Below are 27,059 nucleotides of genomic sequence, written 5' to 3' on the forward strand. Positions count from 1 at the left end.
TCTTTTAGAATAGTGGACCAAATCTCTCATGTTTAGCCTAGGGGGGGCCTTATTTTCAGGGGGATGCCTTATATTTCACTCAGAATGAAACCTGTAAGTAGGTCTTATTTTCGGGTGATGTTTTATTTTTGGGGAAACACATGGTACCACAGTTTTCTAATACACTTATCTGCTGATGGACATTTAGGCTGTTTCCAAATCTTAGCTATCGTAAATTGTGCTGCTATGAACATAGGGGTGCATATCTGATTGGTGTTTCTAGTTTCTTGGAATAAATTGTTAGAAGTGGAATCATTGGATCAAATAGGAGTTCCATTTTTAGTTTTTTAAGGAAACTCCATTCTGTTCTCCACAGTGGCTGTATCAGTCTCCATTCCCATCAGCAATACAAGAGAATTCCTTTTGCTCTGCATTTGTCCTTATTTTTAAAAGAGTTCTTAGACCTATGTTCCTCTTATAGATAAATAGGTGGAAAGAAAGAATGGAATGCTTCCAAAAGAAGAAATACAAATTGATAAGAAATAATTAGAGAAATGCAAATTTAACCTTTTTTTTTAACCTTTATATAGGTCTGTTTGTTGTTTTTAAAGTGCTGGCAAGAGCATCCTTAAATGGAAAATCTCATGCAGTTAGAACAACATGGTAATCTGTTTAATGTCCTTTAAAAAATTGATCCAGTAATTTTAGTTAAAGGAATTTAATAATAAGCCATGCTTTTAAAGGTTTATATTAATGATATATATCAGTATTATTTATTACAGTAAAAATTGGAAATAACTTAAATGTCTAATAATAGATAATAAAAGATTTTCAGTTAGTATAAGTTTTATATTTTGCTGTATTCATGCATTATATGATTACATGCAGTCATGTTTTTGAATATTTAGAGGTGAGGGAAACACTCATTAAAAATATTGAATGAAGGATTCAGTAAGGTCACCCTATGACTCAGTGGATAAAGCATGGGCCTATGGACTGAAGGGTCCTGGGTTCTTTTCCAGTCAATGGCATATGCCCAGGGTGCAGGCTCGATTCCCAGTAGAAGGTGTGCAGGAGGCAGCCAATCAATGATTCTCTCTCATCATTGATGTTTCTATCTCTTTCTCCTTCTCCCCTCCTCGCTGAAATCAATAAAAATATATTTTTTAAAAGAAAGATTCAGTAATGTCATTATCATGATTAATTAGCTAACTGTAAATATTATTACAATATCTCAGAGATTACATTTACTTTGGTAAGTAAAACTAAGATTAACAAAATAAAGGGTTTATTAGAAAATAATTATTACATACATACATATTTAAGAAAACTTAAGTAAAATTGTAGATTGTGTCCACTGCTAAAGCAAACCAGTATTCAGCATTTTTCAGATACCTTCTTCAGGAAAATGCCACAGTCATATCTATTATGGAAGATTCTTCCATACATTTTCGACAAGACTGTATTAGACTAACTGATTTGGAATTCATCTTTTGCAAGTTATGTTTTCTATGCTTTAAATTTCATAATTTATTTTCCTTTTCATATTGCATGGCTATGCTTAAGGATGTGTCTTGGAGCAGGGTGTTTAGGAAAATAGAGAAACACTTCTCTGGATACTTCTGAAACAAACATTTCACTAAACAACACTTTACAACATACAGTGCTGATGTTTTCTAAACCATTGTGGGTGTTTTGTTTTGTTTTGTTTAGCTGGTTGCAACCCAAATTGATTTCAGGACCTTGTAATGGTTGCAACTTGCAGTGTGAAAACGGCTCTCCATAGATATACCCATTTGGTCTGTGGGTGCAGCTGAATAGTAATTATGGTGTTTCTTTGTGTAAATGTCTCATGCGGAGAAACACCTTTGTAAGAAATATTATGATCCTGAAATCTCCTGTTGATAAAACTGAGGTTTTAGGGAAATTTCTTTGCATTTTCTCCTCTGTTGAACTAGGAGCCTTGAGAGGGCTGGGACTGTTCATTTATCATTGCATCACCAATGCCTAACTGTGCTTTCTCGTGGTGAATGCTCAGATATTTTATGAGTGAATGAGTGGTTTGGTGAATGTTAATATAGTACCATTATTTAAATCTTTTGTTGTTGTTGTTCTGAAATAATAGGTGTTTCGAAGACAATTCTTATTTAAAATGAATTTACAGAAAAATATTTTTAGAAGGGTAAAGAGTACCCTTCATATTACAATTATTATGTACTTTTTTATGGCTTTTACCCAACACTGTCATAAATTTATAACTTTCGGACAATTTATTTTGTCTTAGTTATCAATTGGTAAAGGCTCTCAAAACACTGGCTTTTTATATTTTATCTTTTTAAAAGTAATTTTTGGCCTATAATTTTGTATTAATATATATATATATATATATATATATATATATATATACACACACACACACACACACACACACACACACACACACATATACATGTGTGTGTGTGTGTGTGTGTGTGTGTATAATTTTATGTAATTTTGTATTATCATTATTTAAAGGGAGGAACTATCCACTGAGAGTTTGGTATTTAATGGAGTCCTAAAAGCAATTGACCTATTTTATATACTAATATTTAAGCTCAAATGTGTATTTATTGTGTGTGTTTTTTCTGAAGAAACTTTAATAAAATAGCCTTTCATAGATCTAATAATAAGGTTCTTTGGCTTTTCAGAAACAGTTGTAAATTTGTTTAGAGCAGTCACTCAGACAAATCCATACTGAAAGGGACTTCTCCCCCATGGGGTACTGAGGTATTGGAAGATGTCTCTGATCAGAAGTTTCTAGGGATTTCTCCTCTATGTCATGAAGAATTATAAGTTATATCTCTCAATTTAGTACTATTTTTAAATTCTCATCTTAAAATAATATTTTATGAAATATTCTATTTTCAACTATTTTATCTCTTTAGTTATTTATTTATGCAGCTTTTCTTCATGTGTGTTTTTTGTTGTTTTGTTGGGAGGAAGTGAGATACGGATGAAAAATATCAGCTGTCCTCTGGGGACAGTCATTTAAGATTGTCTTTACTAATCCTCTCGTTTATAAATGGAGTTAATAGGTGCCATCAGCAACCAGATTCTTAATGAATTACATCCCAATAGAATGAACTATGTGAGAGCCCCAGATTGTTTCACTATGTCGTGGTTTCTTTATCTATATACTAGTGGTCTGGGGCACGAAATTCGTACACGACTTTGGAGTGCGGGGACGGTGTCCTTCAGCCCGGCCTGCAACCTCTCCAATCTGGGACCCCTCGGGGGTATTCGGACATCCCTCTAACAGTCCAGGACCACTGGCTCTTATCCACTCGCCTGCCTGCCTGATTGCTCCCATGCCAGCCTGATTGATGCCTAACTGCTCCCTGCCCGCCTGATTGCCCTCAACTGCCCTCCCCTGCCAGCCTGATCGCCTACAACTGCCCTCCCCTGCTGGCCTGATCGCCCCCAACTGCCCTCCCTGCCATGACCCACCTCCTCCTCCAGGCCATGCAGAGCTGTGGGATCCCCAGACTTTAGCACGTGGAGCAGCCACCAGGCTTCACCTCTGCTGTGCATGCGGCTATCTTGTGATGACGTGAGGGCATGATGCCACCTAGGCTATTATTAGTATAGATTTTAAAGGCTGAGCAACTGGCCAACCTGCCGGTAGGTTTGATGCTCACTGACCACCAGGAGGCAGATGCTCAATGCCGGAGCTTCCAAGTGACAGCAACTTTGCAGAGTCCCCTCTCACACTTTGGGACCCTTTGGGGGATGTCAGACTGTTGGTTTCAGCCTAATCCCTGCAGGCCAAGTTGAGAGACCCCACCTCCTGGAGGGACCCTGCTCACTCTGCAGATGCCCTTTGAGCCCTGGCACCGCCCAGGTGCTGCTGGCCGGGGGCAGGACCGTGGGGGGTTGGCTCTAGGACATGTCCACCCCATCTCGCCCAGTCCTGCCCCACGGGCCATCTTCTAGTTAATTTCCTTTCAATGTGCTCAAATCCATGTACTGGGGCACTAGTGAGTTAATAATGCTCTAAAATACAAATTCCCAGCATGCAAGAAGAAATAATGCTAAATAAAGCTTGAATTTTCTTTTGCTGACCCAATCAGTGACATTAGAAATCATCCTTAAAAATATTACTCCCATGTTATTCTTTCTACACCCTCCAAAGGAATATATTTGGAGGACAGGAGATAATGTTTAATTTATTTTGGAGAGAAGTTTAAATGGAAATCATTGAAGAAAATGAGATAGAATAGATTATGGAAAATTAAGTTGTAATTTCTACTTGTTAGAAACTGTAGGGTCTCCTGCATATTCTTTTTCCACCCCATAGATATCACTCAACCGCATACATTTGTTAGGGTGAACTTTATGTCAATAGATAAAATACATTTTCTTCAAAATTGTTTTAATTACAGAGAATTCAGGGTAATTAAATTCATATACCTCTATTTCTGTGAGCCATTTAATACAGGTATTATAATTGTACTTCTTATAATAATAATAGTATTTTCAACACTTACTGTGTTCTCTGCACTCTGCTAACTCTGAATTTATCATCTCCTTTAGTCCTCCAACAATATTTCATGGTAAACCTAGAAAGAATAAGTAATTTCCTAAGATCACAACTAATAAGTGCCAAAAGTAGGATTGAAATCCAAATCCTATTATATTGCTTCTTGGGAAATATAACCAGTGTAATACCACTTCATAATTTATTTTGTACTAGTCTGTAAATTTTCTAGATAATTAGAATTAAATTTAAGCATTAAAACATCCCTTTGTCACTAGAAATGTCTCCTTTTTTTGTGAATTCATTATAATCATCATAGTGATTCTTTCAATGAATTACTACTGAAGAATATTGGATTTTTGTTCTTAAACAAAATAACTTCATTTCCATGCCTTTCGTATCGTTTTTATCTTTTTTGTAGAAAGATATTTTCTGCTATTGCCCCAAGTAGCATTTCGAATTTACATTTTGATTTGCTGCTTTCAAGTTATGATTGTTCAGGAAACCAAAAATCGTACTGAAAGCATAGCAAGGGTAGATAAATGAGCGTTGATGGAAAACTGAAGGGCTCATTATGAGTGTGTCACTTTGCACATGGCTTTTTAAGCCTCTCCCAAATGGCTGCGATCTCCAGATAAATGACCTCCAAGTAAGTATGGCATTATTGCAATTTTTAATCCTAACAAGCAAATGCTAGCCTTACTTCTATAACTATTTCAGTTTTTAAAATTTGTTTCTCATTCAATTATATAATAAGGTGCTCTGTAATTTTCATTTAAAAACAACTGAATTATTTTCTGTAGAAATAATTGTACTTAGTCATCTCAATTAGCTACTTTCACTTCATATCAAATCATTAAAAAGAAGGGAAAAACTAAAAATATTTTTATATCGCATTTTTGTCAACTGTTACTTAATCTGTCTTTGCAATTTTTTTTCTTTCACTAATAGGTTTTAACTAAAGAATTTTATAGTCTCCAGTCCTCTTCTGAAAAACGCATCACTGAACTGCAAACACAGAACTCTGAGCATCAGGCGAGGCTAGACATTTATGAGAAACTGGAAAAAGAACTTGATGAAATAATAATGCAAACTGCAGAAAGTAAGCCTCCTACAACCCCCTCGTCTCCTTGCCCCCCTTCCCCCCACATACACAGCTTTTTTTGTTTTTGTTTTGTTGTTGGCAGCAAAAGGAACCAGGTATAGTTCCTAAAACTGTTTTATTTCTTTTAAATATAACTGGTGGCTTTTTAAAAGAATATTTTACATTTTAGAAATTAGTCTTTATTCTAGTAGTTGAGATTAAAAAAATAAGTTAACTGTGGTAGATTTTATCTTTTCATTTATTTACTCATTCAGCGGTTATTAACTGCTTACATATGCCTGGATCTGGGGATATGGAGTTCATACAATAACGCTTGCTTATTAGGGGTTCCTTGTTTAGTCTACTGGGAGAGACAAACATGTTAACAGATAATTAAAGTGGTGAGCTAAGTGCTATTAGCAAGAGATAGGCAATCCTTGGTGAAAGTACAGAAGAGATCTTAAGTTAACTCAATCTTGGTGGTAAGAAATACCTGAGAGGAGACATTTGAATGAGTCTTGAACAGCAGATAGAAATTCTTTGAATCTACTATGTTATAATCCTTTACCCTAATTTTTAATTTATTTCCCTATGTTGTCTCTGACTCTAAGGAAATATTTTAAGTTAACATTTCACCATTGAGTATAATGTGTACTACAGTACATTATTTTTGTTCAAAGGTGAAAAATAACAGTGACTTTCTTATAAAAATGGGTTTAAACTTCAAATGAAGTTGACATTAAATTTTTTAAACTATTTGGGGAACATTTATTATAAAGACTGTAATATTTATAGGCAAATTTAAGACAAACTTATTTCATTTCATTCATTGTCTGCTTTCCATTTCCAAGGTCTGAGTAATCTTTATATATATATATATATATATTTTTTTTTTTAATTGACTTCAGAGAAGAAGGGAAAGGGAGAGAGAAATAGAAACATCAATGATGAGAAAGAATAGTTGATCAGCTGCCTCCTACATACCCCACACTGCGGATGGAGCCCATAACTCAGTTATGTGCCCTTACTGGGAATCAAACTGTGAACTCCTGGTTCATAGGTTGATGCTCAACTACTGAGCTATGCTGACCAGACTGTCGGAGTGATCTTTATAAAATACAGGTTTGATCATACCATGCATCAGCTTTAATGCCTCTATCACCTTAAGACAATCTAAAGTCCAATTCCTCAGCATGGCTTTTGTATGATTAGATTCATTTATTTTGCTACTTTCATGCCTTACCATTTTATAGCATAGCATATTATCTTGAAAGTTCCGTACTTTCTTAGCTCTATAATTTTGCATATGTCCTTCTGTGGAAACAGATTAGGAATAAAAAGAAGTTCTTCAAAAAGAATATCTACAAATAATCCTAAAGCTAATATCATACCTAATGATTAAATATTAAACTTTCCTTTAAAGAAGACATCAGAGCAAGGATTTATATTCTCATAACTTATATTAGACATTGTAATTGAGCTCTTATACAGTAATATAAGACAAGAAAGAAGTATAAAGATCAGAAAGAAAGAGTAAAGCTATTTTTAAATTCCAAAACAATTACAATATACTGATAAGTTAATTTCATAGGTATATTTAAGATTTGTACAAAAGAACTATAATAATCTCGGGTGATAACTAACAATAATAAAAAAGAATTGGTGAGATCTTAAAAAAAGAACTGTACATAAATATTAAAGTATAATTGATGATTTGCATGTGGACTGTTGATGTTTGAGGGCAGATGTCTGCAACATACTTTGAAAAGCACCCAAAAAATAGGATAGATTCTTGGGTCGATATGGGTATGAAAAGATGTGTGTTAAATAAATATAGTACAGTTTTTAATTTAGAATCCAGATATTGTGCATATGGGTGTACAATATATACCTTTTTCATTTTTTCTATCTGTATAAATATTTTAAAATTTTAGAAGAAATATAGAAATTATTTTTGCTATGATATTGTATAAGCCAATTAAAAACCATCTTAGAATAAAATATATTCACCTGTACTTGGAAGATCAAGAAACTAGGCTCTTCTCTGTTCATTCACATTGGAAGTTAGAATATTTTTATCCTTGTTTAATGAATACTTATTGATTTACCAAAATTTCAAAGATGTATGCAAAACATTCTTTTAGTACAACAATGTGTAAAATATTCAAGAGATTACTATGTAATTCAGCTAATTTCAGTTGACATAAAGATGCTTAAACTTTATTAATGTGTAACCTTGGCAAATTACAGTATCTTATTTACACTTAAATTGCTTTTTATAATCCAATAAGTATGATACTTGTATATTTGAGGTTAGGTTTCAACATCTCATCAAGTTATTAAAAATACAAATATTGTCTAGAAACTAAGTAAATTCAAAAACAAAATGAAAATCAGATTTCTAATTGTCAAATTCAGGGACACTATCCATTCTTTTCGTACTTGAAACCTTTGCTAGGCATTTGTCACATTTCTCAGAACCTTTTCTTGCTTTTCTTGATTCACTTGCCTCTGTTCCTACATCGCTTTTATTGCCTCTTCTATCTAACTCTAATAGTTCCCAAGGGTTTTTCCCCTCATCTTCTTCAGTGCTGGATAATCTTACCTCTTTCCATAATTTCAATTACTGTATATAGGCTAGGGATTCCACAGTTCTGTATGGAGTTCCTATAGTCGTTAAATATCTTCTATTTATATTTTCTCTTTCCTCTTTGAACCTTACTAATTTTCTTGTATTATTATTATTCTATTAATAATGTTAAAGCCTGTCTAATTTTCCAACTAGTTTTTGTCAGTCTTGATTCCTCCTTTATTCTATCTACTTACTCATTTCACTTTCACACATATCCAGTTGTCTAGAAACCAAGTTCTTCTACCCTCCATTGCTATTATAGACCATGTCTCAACTGGTTACTAGTGTAAATTATGAGGAGTTCGTGCTACCAATCTTGGACACCTTTTTCTCCATTATTGGACTTTTTCTTCTACAGTGATCAACAACAAAAATCTATTGGTCATATCACTCACCTATATTAATTTCTTATTGACTGTAAAATAAATTCCAAACTCCTTAGCCTAGCAAACATAATCCTATTCACAGTTAAAGCTAAACCTACCTCTGTACTACAGACTAACTCCAGCCATTTTTCTCACAATTACATCTTCACTGCTCTGACTTTACCCATGTAACTCCCTCCTGCACTTACTCTATGAGTATCAGTCTCCCCACACCTTTCTAATTCCTTTAGCATGGAGAAAATAGTGGCACTGAGCTCCTTAGACAGTTATAACTCTTTTAAAAAATATGCTTTTATCCCTAGCCAGTTGGCCTACAGACCAAAGGGTCCCAGATTCAATTCTGTTCAAGGGCATATACTTTGGTTGCAGGCTCCTCCCCCAGCCTGGGCCCTGGTCTGGGCTTGTGCAGGGTGAGTATATTATTTTTTTTATCTTACCCACCCTTCACTGGGGATTGAGCCAGTAACCCAGGCATGTGCCCTGATTAGGAACTGAACCGGTGACCTCTTGGTACATGGGACGACACTCAACCACTGTCCCACACCAGCCAGGCTACAGTCATAACTTTTTACCATTTACCAGGTTGTATATTACATTGTTTTTGTAATTAAATCATCACTAGAATAGTTATCCCACAAGTTATTAATCCGGTAAGTATTAAAATCCAATTTAAGATGTCCATTAATATCTAGGTGATGGGGTTTTTTAAGATGTTAACTAAATTTACCCTTTCCCTTTTGGATTTAGAACTTTATATTTAAGAGAGACAAGAATAAGATAGATATCTAACTGCCAGCTCTAATTCCTATAGAGCTGAATTAGAGAACTCAGGTGTGGGGTTTTTTTTAAGTATATTTTTATTGATTTTGAAAGAGGGATAGAGATAGAAACATTGATGAGCAAGCAATCTCAGCACCTGCCCTGACTGGGAATCTAATCGGTGTTGATGCTCAACCATTGAGTCCCACTGGCCCAGCATAGAGCTCAATTTTTATCTGAAGCCATGATAACTGATATATTGCCAATGGCATATATCATCTTTTGCTTCCACATGTCCCTCACAACTAATAATTCTACCTCTGAAAACTAATCTTGGTTCATCTTGAAAAATAGGGACAAAATTGAAGGAAAAACAGTTGGGAATATTCCTTCAATTTTTACTGTACTACAGAAAGACAGATAAGTATATATTAAATGTGTAATGTCAACTTACAATAAAATTGTCATTTCATTTAAACTTTTTAACTGAATAAAATATTAACCTATTAAATAAAAGTTAAAATTCCTTTTGGGAAGTGGTGTGACAATAGCAGAATTTAGAAGGAAATGGTTTCGCTGAAACTTTTTTATAATTAAGAAAAAAGTCCATCAATACATTCTTAATGCTGCACGTTTTCTTCACAGAGTATCCTATTTAACTGCTTAATTTCATTATTACAAGTTAAGGTAAAGTTGTCCTACTGATAAAATAATGAACATCTTTTCTAATTAAAAATAATCACTTATTTTTAAAGAAGGGAAGTAATAAGATTGATGTTATTACTTTATATAATTATATAACATTTTCATGCAAAAAGGCTTTGAATCATTTAGAGTAAAACATCTGTATTATGTTTTACAACAAGAAAACCTAACATGGTCTATGATGTAATCGCTTATACCTTTTAAAAATAAATGGAACAAATCAAAGCAAGTATATACTTGAAGAAATATGCTTCTGCTTACAAATGGCCTGTTTGAGATTACACATTAGCCCTTTTTAAATGTTCTTAAAACATTAGGTTCCCTAATTCATTATTATGACCTCTTTTATTTTGCCATCCTTCTTAAGGAAAAAAAAACCTATTTCACATTATACACTTTTAAATGTTTTCCAGTTGAAAATGAAGATGAGGCTGAAAGGGTTCTTTTTTCCTATGGCTATGGTGCTAATGTTCCCACAACAGCCAAAAGACGACTAAAACAAAGGTAAAATCAATGTATATTTGTTTTACTTACCTATTCGAGCTAAATGTAATTACATTATGCTTTCTGATAGTGTGCTAAGTTGCATGACAAAGTAGTTACTTTATTCTTAGTATACATAAATATTAAATTCCTCACAAAGTAATACACAGTAAGTAATGCCCTACCAGGTTTGGCTCAGTGGATAGAGCATTGGCCTGCAACTGAAAGGTCCTGGGTTTCATTCTAGTCTAGCGCACATGCCAGGGTTGTAGGCTCCATCCCCAGTAGGGTGCATGCAGGAGGCAGCTAATGAATGATTCGCTCTCATCACTAGTATTTCTCTCTCTCCCTCTCCCTTCCTCTCTGAAATCAATTAACTAATAAATAATAATAAATAGTAAATAATAGTGATGCATTTTATGTATTTATAAGTGAATTTAATGGTCAGTAGAATAGAAACATACTAGAATTTCTCTAATTACACTCAGTGATAATGACACCATTTTAACTTTATCTCCACATTAATTTCAAATGAATTACAAATGCTTTTGTACTAATAATTTTCAGTTAAAAATAATTAATTAATTATGCTTCATTTTCCCCTCTTGTTTTTATTTACCTCCCTACATTCCTTAACATATATACTTGAGAGAACAAAAGAGAGAGATCAAGACAGATGGAGATAATACAAATATTGTGGATTAAAAGTATAAAAGACTTTGTGAAGACCAATAAAATTTTTGAAAGATACATTAATTATCTTGTGAGATACTGCTTAAAGTACACTGAGAGAAAACTGTACTATATTAATCAGTTTTCTAGTTGACCTAATGCTCGCCTGAATTCATCCTGTTTTACAAAAACATGTCACTCCTCCTTTCACTACCATTCTCAAGTATAATTGTCTCTATAGACTTCTAAGCCCTTCCAAGTGGCCAACTTCTCCAGCCTTTTCTGCTTCTTTACACAGAATGCGAGTAGTATATATATATCTCTGCTTTTAAACATCTGATTTCCTCATATTGTATACAAAAGAGCATTTCTCTTATCTCAGTAGCACTCATTTCCCCTATTATTTCTTCAGCTGGATGCAAAGTTCCTTAAGGTCAGCAACTGCATCTTGTTCTTGTTTATTCCCCACTGTCTCTGCCTTGAAGATAACCTAGTAGAATTGTCTCTTCATCTGAGTATTTGAGGACTCAAAACTGCTTGTTTATATTTTATTTTAATATTAGAGACCTGGTGCATGAAATCGTGTGCAGGTACAATCCCTAGGCCTAGCGTGTGATCAAGGCCATCTTCCCTGGCTGCCCATAGCCAGCCTCTCCTCCCCAACCCCCCGCCACCACCCCCCACCACCACCACCCACCCAGGTTCCCAGGTTGCCATTGAGCGATGGGAGCCTGATGGCCAGGGAGGAGGGACCGAGAGGTTGGCCAGTCCCACCTGCTCATGACCCTGCCCCTGCCGCAAGTTGCCCTCTGGGTGTGGGGTGACCAGCAGTGTGGGGGCCTTGGCCTGGCACCTCCTGCATCCCCTGCCACCCACCCAGGTTCCTAATTTGCCATATGGCTATCAGAGCCTGTAGGCCAGGAGGGCGGGACCGAGCGGTTGGCTGTTCAGCCACTCGCCAGTCCCACCATCTCCCCACCCTACCCCACCACCACCACCACCTACCACCACCTACCCCGTCAGTAGTAGAAGAAGAAATCAATGGCAATGGGAACCTGATGGCCAGGAGCAGGGACGGAGAGGCTGGCTATTCCCATGTCAGCTACGGGTTGGCCTCTGTAGGTGGGACAACTGGTGGGGCAGGGGCCTTGGCCTTATGCCGCCTACATCCCCCGCCAACCACCCCAGTTCATGGTTAGCCATCCAGCAATCGGAGCCTGCCAGCCGAGGCAAGGAGAGACCAAGAGGTGGTCAGTGCACCTCAAAGTGACTGGTCAAGTGGTCATTCTGCCATTATGGTCACTGGGCTTTTATTGTATAGGATGAATTGATTTAAACCTTTAGAGATATTACACACAAAGAAAAACAATTTATCTTAACTCAGTACTTTTGTATAAACTTTGAAGATGGTTCAGAGAATAAAATGTCTCTATGGCTAGCTAAAGTGATGTAAGATATAGACCATTTTATGAGAAGAGTTGCTTAGAATTTATGTCTCTTGCTGGTTAAATTAAATACCTAAAAATTTTAGATCAAGTATAGATTACTAGCAAGTATCAATTAGTAGCTGGACTGGTTCATTCTGTCTGATAAAGATACAAGTATTTCTGAATTATGTATTATTTAAAAAGTGAGTTATAGTCCCATCACATTCTCTTTCTTTCCCAAGTTTCTCCAAAGATCACTAAAGATAACCTAGTATATTTTGTAATTTCCAGCATAGCTCTCTTTTTTAAGCATTATGTTACCTAGGGAGAAATAAAAGGTTTGTGTACAAGTGATTTATCAGTGGTAAATGATCGCTAAAATACTAAATATTGAAATTTGAATGAAAAAGTCCATTTTCTTCTCTATTTTAGCATCTGAATCCTTCAAAAGAATCTTGTCACAGAAAAAAAGAAATGTTGCTATTGTAAGCTTTCTTTCTTTAGTCCAAATACTGAGTTCCTCCAAAATTGAAAGCAATTATTGCTTATTTTCTTAAAAATTTCCAAAACAGATATTAACTTCTTAAAATTTAAAGTGAAGATTTAAGGAACCACAACTGATTCATATTCCAATAATCTTAACTGTCCAAATATTTCTAAAGATTTTATCACTGAGCTATCTATGTGCCTTGAACAAGTGCCTAATGTGCATGCTATTAATATCTCCTACCAGCTGGTGCCAGACATTCTTCTAATGGTGAACCAGAGGGTTATTTTGAGGAAGTGCTTCTCAGGTCATCTAAACTGAGTGAAGGAAAAGTAAGTCTAGATATGCAATGAGGACATTTATGCATTCCTTTGCCCATTCATTCAGCAACTTATATTGAGTGCCTACTGTATGCACAAAATTGACCAGTGGTACAGAAGATTGCTGTTTAGGGTCTGGTGCATTTTTAATTTTGCAAAGTCCATATTTGATTTCTTAATGGATATTTGTGAAGAAGTTAATAGCTTTGTGCTCTGTTTAAATTAAGGTAAAAGCAATATAGCTTTTGAGAAAGTTTATATTTTCCACATTTGGCATAAAAGCAATAGAAAGTTGAGGTATTTTATAAGACAGCTTAGTTAGAACAGCAAATAAAATATTTGCATAATAAGGTTTTTATTATACCTCAGTTTATACCAAAATATATTAAAATTTCAAAAGAACTTATTTCCTGACTATTATACAATATATTCTATTCATACTAAATTGGATTTATAATCTCATATATTCAACAACCAATTTAGGTATTTTAGTATCACACCAATTGGAGGGAATTAGTTATTATAAAAATAATACATGTTTATTTTAGAAAATTAGGAAAATCATGGTAATTCTACTGTCTAAAGATATTATTCAAAAATGTATACAGATACATATTTTTTCTTACATAAAATGTAGATTTTTTTTCTTTTCTACCTTGAATATTTTTTATGTCATTGAATAGTATTTAAAAAGATAATTTTTATTGGTTATCCAAAACTTTAATTTTTAGGCCTTCTGTTTTTGAGTATCATATGCTGTTAGTAAATTGGATAGCCATTGAAATTTTTCATTACTTGCCTATTGCTACCCAAGCTATATTATGATATTAAAATGTGAAAATGGATACAAAGTTCACAGAGTGCCTGGCATAGAGTTCAGTAAATGTTAGTTTGTTATGCCAATTAATATTTCTTAAAGTAAATTGCATAATTGTTTTTTTGTTTGTTTGTTTTGTTTTTAATATATTTTATTGATTTTGTTCAGAGAGGAAGGGAGAGAGATAGAGAACTAGAATCATCGATCAGCTGCCTCTTGCACACCTCCTATTGGGGATATGCCCGCAACCAAGGTACATGCCCTTGACCGGAATCGAACCTGGGACCCTTCAGTCCCCAAGCCGACGCTCTATCCATTGAGCCAAACCGGTCCCGGCACATAATTGTTTTTTGAGCCAGTGTTCAAAAGCGTTAAGTAGGCACAATTTGAGTTTTTATTTAGAACAATTTTGTTTTAAAATGTTAATGAGATTTCTTGAAATAATTCATAGAGACACACCCTGGACAGGAAACTAGTTTTGAAATTCACTTTCTTTGCTGTCAGTCAGTTTCTTTTTTTTTTCCTCCTTATTTAAAATACTACAAATAATAGTACATATGTCTCATTTTCTTCCCCATTTACCTTGCACAGGCCTCCCCTACTCCCCAGCACATGCCCTCACCCCACTCCCCATTTCTTGCATCCATTGGTTATGCTTATATGCATGCATACAAGTGCTTCAGTTGATCTCTTACCGCCCCCCCCCCCCCAACTTAACACATACTGTAATGCCAATCTCCAATAAAGAAGAGGCAAAATTCGCTTTTTTCAAAATTTATTTGCAAAATAACTAACCAAAATGTCTGTTAAGCACATCATAATTAGTAAATAAGGTTAATCACATTTTGAAGTTTCAACAGAGATTGAACAGTAAATATTATGTTAAAACTCTTCCAAACAAGGTTGTGGAAAGTTAAAAGAGCTTATACAATTACAGAAGATTAAAATAAAATGGGCACTTCTTGACTTGACTAAACTTGAAAATCTGAAGTAATGTTTTTGTTTCGGTCATGATTACTTTGAAAATAGCAAACAAGATTTTCTGGTTACATGTTTTGGTTATGCTCTTTAACCTGGGTAACACCCAGGCACTAACATGGTCTTAGCATGTGTTTTCTATTTGTTTTCGCAGATCTGAATGTGGAGACTTCTCTTTAGGTTTTTAAACCTTTCAAATTTCAAGATTAATGCATTCTATCTAATTTTATAAAGAGCTTTCAGTTGAAATTTTCACAGTTGCCTGAGCTTCGCAACACACGAAAAAATAAAACCAGGGACACTTTTCTTTCCTCTGGGAAACTTTTATTTCCTCTAACAAACTTTGTGCATAACAAAAGTTTGTTTTCTTTGCCTTTGTTTTCATATGTATGAATTTTCATTTTTATCTTTAGGGAAAGCTGCACTTACTTCATATGAGTTGGTTTTAGGGCTAATATTTTAAAAAGTTGATGCTAGTCTTTTCATGATAAACTTCAAAGTTCAAACCTACAGAAGAAACTAGGAAAAGTTTCATATAACATAGATAATCAGCATGTGACTGGTTCATAGGTTGGTGCTCAGCCACTGAACCACACCAGCCAGACAGATGCACCCTTTTTATGAGTCCTTTATTCATGCCATGCTTATAGGGATAGAACTCTGGCCTGCTAAAACTGAAAAAGATTTAAAAGCCAAGTGTTCTTTCAGACCACATAACTAATTAGCATGCGTATAAATAATTATACTTGTTTATTTGGAGTTTTGATAATAGTAAGAACCATAGGAGGACTCAGGACAGACCATCAGTCCTTTGGCATCTTAGATATAAATAGAGGTCTGCCATGTTCACATTGGCTGGACTAATTTTTATGAAATTATATGTAATAATTGTATGTACTGACTGTTATTGACAGTTCCAAGAAAATAACATACATTAAGAAGTAATGAGAGAACTAAGAGTTAAGTGTTAGCAGAATAATTTTACCAGATAACAAGTGAACTTTTGGTTTCATATTTAAATACAAAACTATACTCTGTTGTACTAGATTCAGTTTATGTGAATCTTAATCTTTACAGGTAAAAATCACATGGTAATTAATACAAGTGCAAAGAAGAATTGTGTGTTTGTACCTACTTAATTGTTTTAGTAGATAGCCTGTAAAAGCAGTGATTTCTTGAGGAGTTCAATAGTTCTATACAAAAAGATAAATAAGTAATCTTTACTTATTTTCCCTGACCGTTTCCATAGTTACTCATTATAAAGAGGAAAGGATTTGTTTTTATTGTATGTGAATTGTAGTTAAGGAGACATAAACTTCAGTTGAGCAATTCTTCATTTGTCTTATTTTGAATTTCAATTAAACTAAAATCCTCCTCCTCACATCCACCAACTTCTAATATCCAAGATTTCTAAACAGAAACCACCAAATTCCTCACCGAAACAATATGCCACATTGAAAGATTTTGAAGGTTGGAACGTAGAAGAGGTGAATTGGTGTCTGTGACATTTGCCTACTTCCCTTATTAACTTTGGGTACTTATTACTAGATGCTGAGCATTAGTTGTACTTTAATATTGACACTCTAACATTGGAATATGCTTTCTAGAAATATATTCATCTGAACAAAATTTACTTAAAACAAATTCAATTAGGAAAGATGTATTGAGTGTTCACTCTGTTCATTACATACTACAGGAAATAAGAGCATTCTCTTCACATAAGTGGCGTCTATTCGGGGAGAAAAGATGAACCTTAAAAAAAATATCAAGAAATGTCCAAAAAGATGTCATTTAGTACTACACTATGTCAGAGATGAATAGAGATCAGTGGATGCTAGTCAGAAATTGAGGAAGTGGAACTTAAAGGGAGTGTTTAAGAAATGGTGGGCTCAAGCAGACTATCATCTTCCAGACTGGAGGAACAGCACAAGTATAGTGGAAGCAACATACAAAACATATTTGTGGGTCATTAAGTCAGTGTTTTTCAACCTTTTCTGGGCAAAGGCACACTTGTTTCATGAAAAAAATCACGAGGCACACCACCATTAGAAAATGTTAAAAAATTTAACTCTGTGCCTATATTGACTATATATAAAGTAATTCTCTTGAATAGGAATCAAATAAACACAAAGAAAGTATTTTATAATTACTTTATTATGAAATATTAAGTAAACAAAATAGTGAAAAATTATAAAATTCTTGTCTTGTCTGCACCTACGGCACACCAGGCAACATCTCGCGGCACACTAGTGTGCCGCAGAACAGCGGTTGAAAAACGCTGCATTAAGTAAAGTAGACATTAGTGGAAAATAAGGTTGGCTCTGTTAAGATTATAGAAGGTCTAGCCGAAACCGGTTTGGCTCAATGGATAGAGCGTCGACTTGGGGACTGAAAGGTCCCGGGTTCGATTCCGGTCAAGAGCATGTACCTTGGTTGCGGGCATATCCCCAGTAGGGGGTGTGCAAGAGGCAGCTGATCGATGACTCTCTCTCATCGATGTTTCTAACTCTCTCTCTCTCTTCCTCTCTGTACAAAATCAATAAAATATACATATTTTTTAAAAGATTATAGAAGGTCTAGATATTTTTACATAATTTAGATGGAGAGTAGCATTAACCATGTAGGTAAGATTTGAAATGGGTGAGGAAAGGATAGAAACATCAACTCATTCGATAAGAATTACAAATTTTTGACAAACATATGTGCAGATGTTTAACCTCATGAATACAAACTTCAATAATATTCTATTGTTTATTTATAGGGTTAAAGATTGATGATGTCCAGTGTTGGTTAGAGTATGAAGAAAACAGAGGTCTTACATAAAGTTCATCCATTCAATAGTTTATTGCTGAACTATTGTACTGAGTATTATTCAAGCATTTAGAATACATTAGAGAACAGAATAAGTAAAAATGATTGTACTTGGAAAATTTTATTAATTAAGATGAACACACATAAAAAAATATCAAGAAATGTCCAAAAATATTTCCTTTAGTACTGCACTATGTCAGAGATGAATAGAGATCAGTGGATGCTAGTCAGAAATTGAGGAAGTGGAACTTAAAGGGAGTGTTTAAGAAACGGTGGGCTCAAGCAGACTATCATCTTCCAGACTGGAGGAACAGCACAAGTATAGTGGAAGCAACATACAAAACATATTTATGAATTTAAACTTGTACAATATTTCCAGAGGAATGTTTGAAAAATTATAATGCACATGTGAAAAATTGTAATGCACATGAAAAGTCATAATGCTTTCTGAGGAAATCACAGTACAAGGAGTGGAAAGTTGTACGTATGCATTTAGTTAGAACTTTCCATAGGCAAGCCACTGTTGTGAATGCTCTAATTTGTCTTTTCATTGATGACTTCTTTATATTTTATGGGTACAAATCCTTTATTAAGATACATATTTTGAAATTTTTTCTCCCATTCTGTGGGTTGTCTTTTCACTTTCTTGATGGTGTCTTTTGAAGCACAAAACTTTAATTTTGATGCAATCCTTTGTATCTAATTTTTCTTTTGTTGCTTGTGCTTTTAGTGCCATATCTGAGAATCCTCTGCCAAATGCAAGTTAATGAAGATTTATTTCTCTGTTTTAGCTCTGATATTTAGGTCTTTGATTTACTTTTGAGTTAATTTGTTCATATCATGTGAGATAAGGGCTTTGTGCTACTTTTAATGTTGTTACTAGAAAATGTTTGTATTATATGTGTGGCTTACATTATATTTTTATTGGACAAAATTGGCCTAGATCAATGATCTCCAAACTTTTTTATGTGAATCCCTATTTGAGAAAAAATTTGAGCATGCACCCACCAATAAACATATATTTATAAATTACATACTTAATATAATTATTTATATATGATATTTAACATATTGTGTACATTATATTATGAAACCTACACAGAAAATTAAGACTTAGAGATACATAATAGTAAAGTAAATGTAAATAATTTTTTCCACACTTCAATGGGTTATTTCTCACACAACTACTTTTGGAGACCACTGGTCTATTAGATTATAACCTTAACCTTATCTAGCTGCTTCAATTCTTCTTCTTTCCTAAGCCATCATCCATAATGTTGATAAAGGACTTTCTCAAGTGCAGAGATGATCGTGTCGTGCCTAGCCAACTGAGGGGTAAAATTTAAACTTGGCTTGTCATTCAAGGCCGTTCATCATATATCCGTCACTACATGCCATAGGTTTTATCCATCACTGCTATACTGCTTACAGTTTTCTTCAACATATCATTCTTTACTTATGCTTTTCCCTCTACTCAGGATGCTATTTCTCTGCTTCTTCACCAGATTGATGAGAATTGGTATTTATTTCTGTGTGCCCTGTCAAACCATTTAGCATACTACAATAATTTTTTTATTTGCTGCCCCCCCTCAATAGAATGTTAGATCCTCCAGATCAAAATTGTGTATTCTTAGTACTTGTATAGATTATAGGCTTAGTAAATGTTTGTAAAAGGAAGTGTTTGTGATAATCTTATTAAATTAATGACTATGTTTCTCTAATTCAACCTGCCTTTCTGCAGTTATTGATATTCATGATCAGGAAAAAATTGCTAATTTTTATCATTTTTGTCTAATTGTAAATGACCAAAAATTATACTTCTTGTTTTTCCTGTGTGTCCTATGTGGATAAATATATAATTGTAAAGAAAAATTTTTCACAATATTAATATTTATTCTTGTTATTGTTTTCTTTTTCTTTCTTTTTTTTTTCCTTTCCTTTTTTGTCCCCCATCAAGCATATGGGCTAAATGGGTCATTTAGAGCAACCTGAAACCTTAATATCATTTCTGATATATCTATAAAATGTGTTTTGCTAGTCTTACAACTAACTTGGAAGTGAATTTTTAAAACATGATCAATGGGTCAATTGGAGACCAATTGTATTAATTCCAATGTCTTTCACATTATAATCATTATGCATCGTAAATAACATCAGCATTCATAATAGTAGGCACAATCAACAGTCATTCCCCTCAACACCAGTTCCTAGAAAGTTTTTCTCAATAAAATAGTATTATAAGCTAGTAATCAGAACACTGTGGAACACATACATAAGCCATTTTTAAAATCATCAGCTATCTTTCTGCTATTTACAGTTAATTTTTTCTCATTCAGAATCTCCAACCAAAATCAGGGATATTCTTAGTAGAAGGAGGTAGCCCTGATGTTAGGCCTTAAGAATCAACATACCAAGAATTTCTTGAATTCAGTGGTTTATGTCACATGATACTTTGCATTGATAAGTGGTATCACATCATATTTGCATAAGAACATTATGCAGTTTCCAAACAAAACAAAAAGCACCCAAACCCTATGAGCTACTTAACATTTTTAAACGTGATGCCTCCAAGTTATTGAAGAAGTTCAAAATGTTGGTAATGAATGACCTTTGCATCTCATTATTTTCTTGCATCCCCTTTTCTTCCATTTCATCTGTAACTTATTCTATGCAAGAGCATTAGACTATGTTCGTTTTTCTGTACTGAACATTACAAAAATATGGTCTAGCCCTAGCCAGTTTTGTTCAGTGGATTGAGCATTGGCCACAGACTTAAGGGCCCCAGGTTCAATTCCGATCAAAGGCATGTACCTCAGTTGTAGGCTCAATCTCCGGCCCAGGGAGGCAACCAATTAATGTATCTCTCTCACATTGATGTTTCTCTCTTTATGTCTCTCCCCCTCCTTTCCACTCTCTCTAAAAATCAATGGAAAAATATCCTTAGGTGAGGATTAATGGGAAAAAAATAAATAAATAAATATACCTTCAAGATAACTTCCTTGAGAAAGTGCTATGTACAAAAAGACCCTAATGCTGAGCTTTGTGGGAAACAAAGATGAAAAGACTTATTCCTAACACTTGTGAAGGATGAGAGTTAATAAAAATATGAATAAAATACTGTTAAGGGTTTAAATTAGCCAAAATACTCCACAAAGCTTATGATAGAAAATACAGATATTTGCAAACATATAATCTAATCAACATATTTAAAATGTTGATGTGATATAAAATTAGTATTAAGACTACTTTTGCTTGTAGAGATCTTATTTTAGATCAAATTTTAGAGAAATCGGTATATTTTTTGTTGGTGGTGATGATAATCTTCACCCAAGGTTATTTTCCATTTACTTTTAGAGAGAGTGAAAGGGAGGTGAGAGACAGAGAGAGAGAATCATTGATGTGAGAAAGACACATTGGTTGGTTGCCTCCCGTGCTTGCCCCTACCTGGGGCCAGGGAGCAACCGCGGTACATCCTGTTGACCAGAATTGCACCCAAGACCTTTCACCCTGCAGGCTGACGCTCTAACCACTGAGCAAAACCAGTGAGGGCAGAACTTGGTATGTTTTAGATTGAGAAATAGAAAATGAGGTATCCAAAAACTGTAAATACCTTTAAGAATCTGTAAAGGAAGAAAGTAGATTAGTGGTTCCCTAGGTCTGGGCGGAAAGGATGAGGAGTGACGCTAATGGGTACAGATTTTCTTAGGGGCTAATAAAAATGTTCTAAAGTTAGGTTACAGTGATAGTTGAACAATTCTAAGTATACTAAATACCATTGAACTGTATACTTTAAATGGTTTGACTTCATGGTATATAAATTACATTATCAATAAAACTATATCAGTAAAGCTATTTTTTATAAAAAATGATTTTTTTAAAAAACAGGGACTATGTCTTTTTCATCTCTAAATTCAGCTAATTACTAAGGCAAAATCTTATGCTAGTTGAAAAGATAGAAACTTAGATGTGATGCCAAGACCGATTTGGCTCAATGGATAGAGCGTCGGCTTGGGGACCGAAGGGACCCGGGTTCGATTCCGGTCAAGGGCATGTACCTTGGTTGCGGGCATATCCCCAGTAGAGGGTGTGCAAGAGGCAGCTGATCAATGACTCTCTCTCATCGATGTTTCTAGCTCTATCTCTCTCCCTTCCTCTCTGTACAAAATCAATAAAATATATTTTAAAAAAATGAAAGAAACTTAGATATGAGCATATCTAAATATGTACCTAATTTACTGTATGAATTTTTACCAGACCTCATCTTTTTTATTTGGAAAAACAAGAACAAGTTCTTAGAAATAGGTGTGTAAGGTGATAATTAGCATTATTTTATAGTTTTGTCTTCATTTCTTTATCTGATGTTAGAAAATATTAGACTGACATCTCAAAGGGAAGGTGGAGATAGGGATGGGAGGTGGGGAGGAATTAACCAAAGAATTTATATGCATGCTGGAGGCCCAATGCACAAAATTTGTGCAAGAGTAGGCCTTCCTTCCCCTGGCTGCTGGCACCAGCTTCCCTCTGGCACCCAGGAGCTGGACTTCCCTCTGGCCACCAGCACTCAGGACCCAGGGTTTCCTCGAGCCCCAGCTTCACCCGGAAAGTCAGAGGACATCCGGTCTAATTAGCATACGATGCTTTTATTGTTATAGATATGCGTAACTCCATGGACACAGACTAAGGTGTGGTGAGGGCCTGGGGAGGGGGCAGGGATTAGTGGAGAGGATCAATGGGGGAGGGGGTGGGTATCTGTAATACTTTCAACAATAAAGATTGTTTTTTCAAAATACAATGGAATTGTTTTTGTTCTATAGTTTTATTTAGAAAGAAAATGTTTTATTTCTTATCATGGTAAAACATCCTGACTTCTTGGATCACAAGAGGTTTTGCATTAGTCAACTCAGAAAATAAATATGTGATAAATATGAACATTTTAAGTGTTTGGAACTACAGAGAGGGTCTTTGGAGCAACATGTCTTCTCAACATAATTAGTTATTCTTAAAAGAATTATGCCACTTTTTCTCCCCCAGTAGTTAGGAGAAAAGATTTATAGCTGAACTTTTTTTAAAGAATTATGTCTTAAAAAGTGAAATTGGAACATTTCACATGTAATGTGATTTTAAATTCTAAAAGTAACCTAACTTTAAAGGTTACACTCAGTACAATAGACATTTTTCACTTTTTACATATCTTTTCCATCTCTACTTTCAATAGAAAATCTACTTAGTTGTGTTTTGTATTATAAAATGCATCATGTTTTCTGAGGTGAACACTGACTTTTTTCAAAGTGCAAGCTTATTCTTTCAACTAATTGCCTAATTTGTTTGTAAATGGGGAATTTTTATACAAATGTAGAAAAGCTGTAAATTGCTGTCTTGTGATCTTTTCAAGTAAGCATCATAATGTATTATACAAGGGTACATACAATCCATCTCTGTTCTAATCAATATATCAAAGTTATGTTATTAAGGAGAGTTTAATGTCACTTTCAAAATTCTGCATTGGAATATTGGTCTTTACTGTTGACATCTGAAAATATTTGACTACATATTTTTTCTGTTAATATTTTAGCATTATTAGAAAATGGTAAGTCAGTTTTCAAGCACACAAACACTTTGTATTTTAGATAGCATTCCCTTTTCTAAGCATTTTTTTTTTTTTAATTTCATTTGTCTAGTGTCCACTTGGCAAGAAGAGTACTTCAGTTAGAAAAACAAAACTCATTGGTTTTAAAAGACCTGGAACATCAAAAGGACCAAGTAACACAGCTTTCACAAGAGGTAAGTAACTTAAAAGAAACACATATGTAAAGAATCACAGTGTTCATTTTAAGTCCTTGTTATTCCTTTGTGTATTTTCTGAGAAGTTTAAAAAAAAGGTTGTCTGATAGTACAAAATGATTTTGCAATTTACAAAACTAACTTTTAATGTTAAAGTCTAGAAAACAACTTACAGTATATGGCAAAATTAGATCAAAAGAGAGATTAAATGCCCAGACTAAATAGAAATGCAGGCTAGACAGAGCTCTGATTTCTGGGAATATCAACTGGCAAAACAAGTTTGACAAATTTTAGTGGCATTTAAAGTTTTTAAAGCCTCATTTTTAAAATAGATTTGCTCTTTTGCTTCTTTAATTGATAAAAAAAAATCACTTATGTAAAAAAAACATACTTAACTTGGTATAACCTTAAGTTCTCAAATTCTTTGTTATATGATAGTTCCCAAATTATTTATTTTTAAAATCAGATTTTTTTTATTTTCCTTAGCCTTATATTGTATCACTTAAAGAATAAATAGTTGAACCTTGAGCAGCGCAGAGGTTAGGGGCACAGACACACACATCCTCCCCACACCCCAGTTGAAAATCCCCATGTAACTTTTGACTCCCCTAGATCTTTTCTATAGTTAGTCGTCCCTAGGTAGCTGCTGGGGATTGGTCCAGCGTGCGCGCACGTACACACACACACGCACATGCAGATACCAAAATCCCTGGGTGCTCCTATATGGAATGATGCATATAGTTGCCCCTTGGAACCGCAGATTCCCAATCTGAAAGGTGAAACCCAGGGAAACGGAGGGCTGACTGTATATTTATTGAAAAAAATCCTCATATAAGTGAACCAGCCCATCAAACCCATGTTGTTCAAGGGTCATACATATGTTTTACATATTATTTTCAGTCATCTTGTTACTTAACTCAACATCTAATTACATTTTTATGTACTTTTGAAATTCAAATAATAAAACAAAGCTATAGAAGCCACTTCACTAGTGTTCCTTTTAAAGTCATATATTAAAAAGTATTAATACAAAGCACGGCTGGCATGGCTTAGTGGTTGAGGGTCGACCTGTGATCCAGGAGGTCACATAATAGTGCAGTGCCTGACACATAGTTAATGCTCAGGATAGAAGCAGTGCTGTGCCGCCAAATGTTAACACCCCGCTCTCCAGAGAGAGGTGTGAGGGAGGGATGGCTCTGATTTGTAGCATTTGGTTATATCTATGGTATAAATATTCCCACCATGACTAACTTCAAGCTGCCAGCATGTTACTGAACATGGATGTAGTAGAGAAGAGATGCTCAGTAGCACACCATTACATAATACTTTCACCAGGAAAATACAATGGACATATGTAAGTGCAAGAGTAGAGATAATAGTAAAGAATAGTAAAATAATTAAACATTGATGAGTTTTTAAGTATCTGTTTCTTTTTTAAATAAAATTTATTTTGTTTTAAGTCTAAATAGTTTTAACAATGGTGGCATTCAACAACCACATCACAAAATTCCTCAGAATTTACCAGTCAGCTCTAAAAACTACAAGCCAGCGGGAGCACATTGCAGGGTCAAAGCATGGAAGGCTATGTCAATAAATGACTAAAATGCTATATGGATCTCTGCTCGCTAATATGGTACAAATCCCTCGTCTTTGTTTTACTTTCAGAATAGCCTATCAAAAACATTGTTTTAAAAAATAAAATACTAAAATTCATATAAACTTGTATTAGGTCTAGTAATAATTAATGTCGTTTTCTAATACTTTTTTAAATCAAATTTATTTAAACAATACAACAAAATTTAATCAACAATATAGTTGCTGTTGTTTTCTACTACTTGTGCCCAACGCTCAGGAAGCATTTTAATTCCTCTCTGGTAAAATTCTTGTGATTTTGATGCAAAAAATCCGGTCAATGCATTTTTGAGGCATTCTTCATTATTAAATTTTTTTCCAAGAAGAAAGTTTTGCAAAGAACGAAACAAATGGTAATCGGAAGGGGCAATATCAGGAGAATATGCAGGTTGAGGGAGAACTTCCCATTCCAACTGGCGCAGTTTTTCAGCAGTGATTCTTGCAGTATGCGATCGTGCGTTATTGTGGTGAAGAATTACGCCCTTCCGATTAATCAGCGCGGGTTCTTTTTCTCTTAAAGCTTGGGCTAACCTTTCCAATTGGGCACTATACACTGCACTTGTAATGGTTTGGTTAGATGGTAAAAGTTCATAATGAAGAATTCCTTTAAAATTCCACCAAACACACAACATCACTTTTTTCGCATGCAAGTCAGGTTTTGGCATGGGCTGCGGAGCCTCATTTTTGTCCAACCATTGAGGCCGCCTTTTCAAATTAACATACAGCACCTATTTTTCATCTCCGGTTACAATTTGCTCTAAAAACGGCAAATGGTTTTGACAAGAGAGGAGCAAACTGCAAATTGTGACTCTTTGATTACGGTTATTGTCGGTCAACTCATGAGGAACCCATTTTCCAAACTTTTGGACTTTGCCAAGTGCACGCAATTGATTGGAAATTGTTTTTTGTGAACAATTTAAAGTTGTCGCAAGCTCTTGTTGGGTAATTTGAGGATTTTGCACCAAAAGAGCTTGAAGAGCTTCTTGATCAAAATTGAACACATGGCCTCGACCACTCTTGTCATCTAACGAAAAATTTCCCTCGCGAAATTTCTCAAACCAACGCTGGTATTTTCTGGTGCTAACTGCATCTTGACCAAGAGCACTACAGATGTTTTTTGCAGCCTCACTTGCTTTTCTTCCTAATTGGAACTCGTAAAGCATGCAGTGCCGAATATGCTCTTCATCCGCCATCTTCTTAGCCCTAGTTTTGCAACAAAAACCAAACCAAACACAAACTTTTTCAAGCAAAACTTGTTAATTGCACTTCACACGTTCTGTAGATACCACGTGTTTGAAGGTTATGTCAATACAAGTCAACGCCAAGCAAGATTTTAAACGAATGTTAAAAAACGACATTAATTATTACTAGACCCGATATGTATTTATATCATTATATTACTTTTTTAAAGTAATAGAACTAACACCTTGAAGCAATATTAAATTGTTTTTTAATTTAAAAAAAACTACAGCACTTCAGTTTATTTAAATAGGAATTTCTAAATGGAATACACACTCCTATATAAATTGTAAGGGGAAAATATAGAGGAAATTAAGTAATGAAATTAAATTTCAATGAAATATAATTAAC

The 27,059-nt window shown here is 34.5% G+C and overlaps 1 protein-coding gene across 2 annotated transcripts in view; it reads left to right on the forward strand.

Annotated features, from left to right (window-relative positions):
- Nucleotides 1-27,059, forward strand: part of PIBF1 (progesterone immunomodulatory binding factor 1) — a 190,450-nt gene that overhangs the window by 93,411 nt on the left and 69,980 nt on the right. For both annotated transcript variants that reach the window (XM_036457160.2, XM_036457161.2), the window contains exons 12-14: nt 5,447-5,597; nt 10,475-10,565; nt 23,735-23,837. In XM_036457160.2, coding sequence (XP_036313053.1) covers nt 5,447-5,597; nt 10,475-10,565; nt 23,735-23,837 — 345 coding nt within the window. The remainder of the gene's footprint in view (nt 1-5,446; nt 5,598-10,474; nt 10,566-23,734; nt 23,838-27,059) is intronic.

The sequence above is a fragment of the Pipistrellus kuhlii genome, unplaced genomic scaffold (genome assembly GCF_014108245.1).
Source record: "Pipistrellus kuhlii isolate mPipKuh1 unplaced genomic scaffold, mPipKuh1.p scaffold_m20_p_3, whole genome shotgun sequence".
Taxonomy (NCBI): Eukaryota; Metazoa; Chordata; class Mammalia; order Chiroptera; family Vespertilionidae; genus Pipistrellus; species Pipistrellus kuhlii.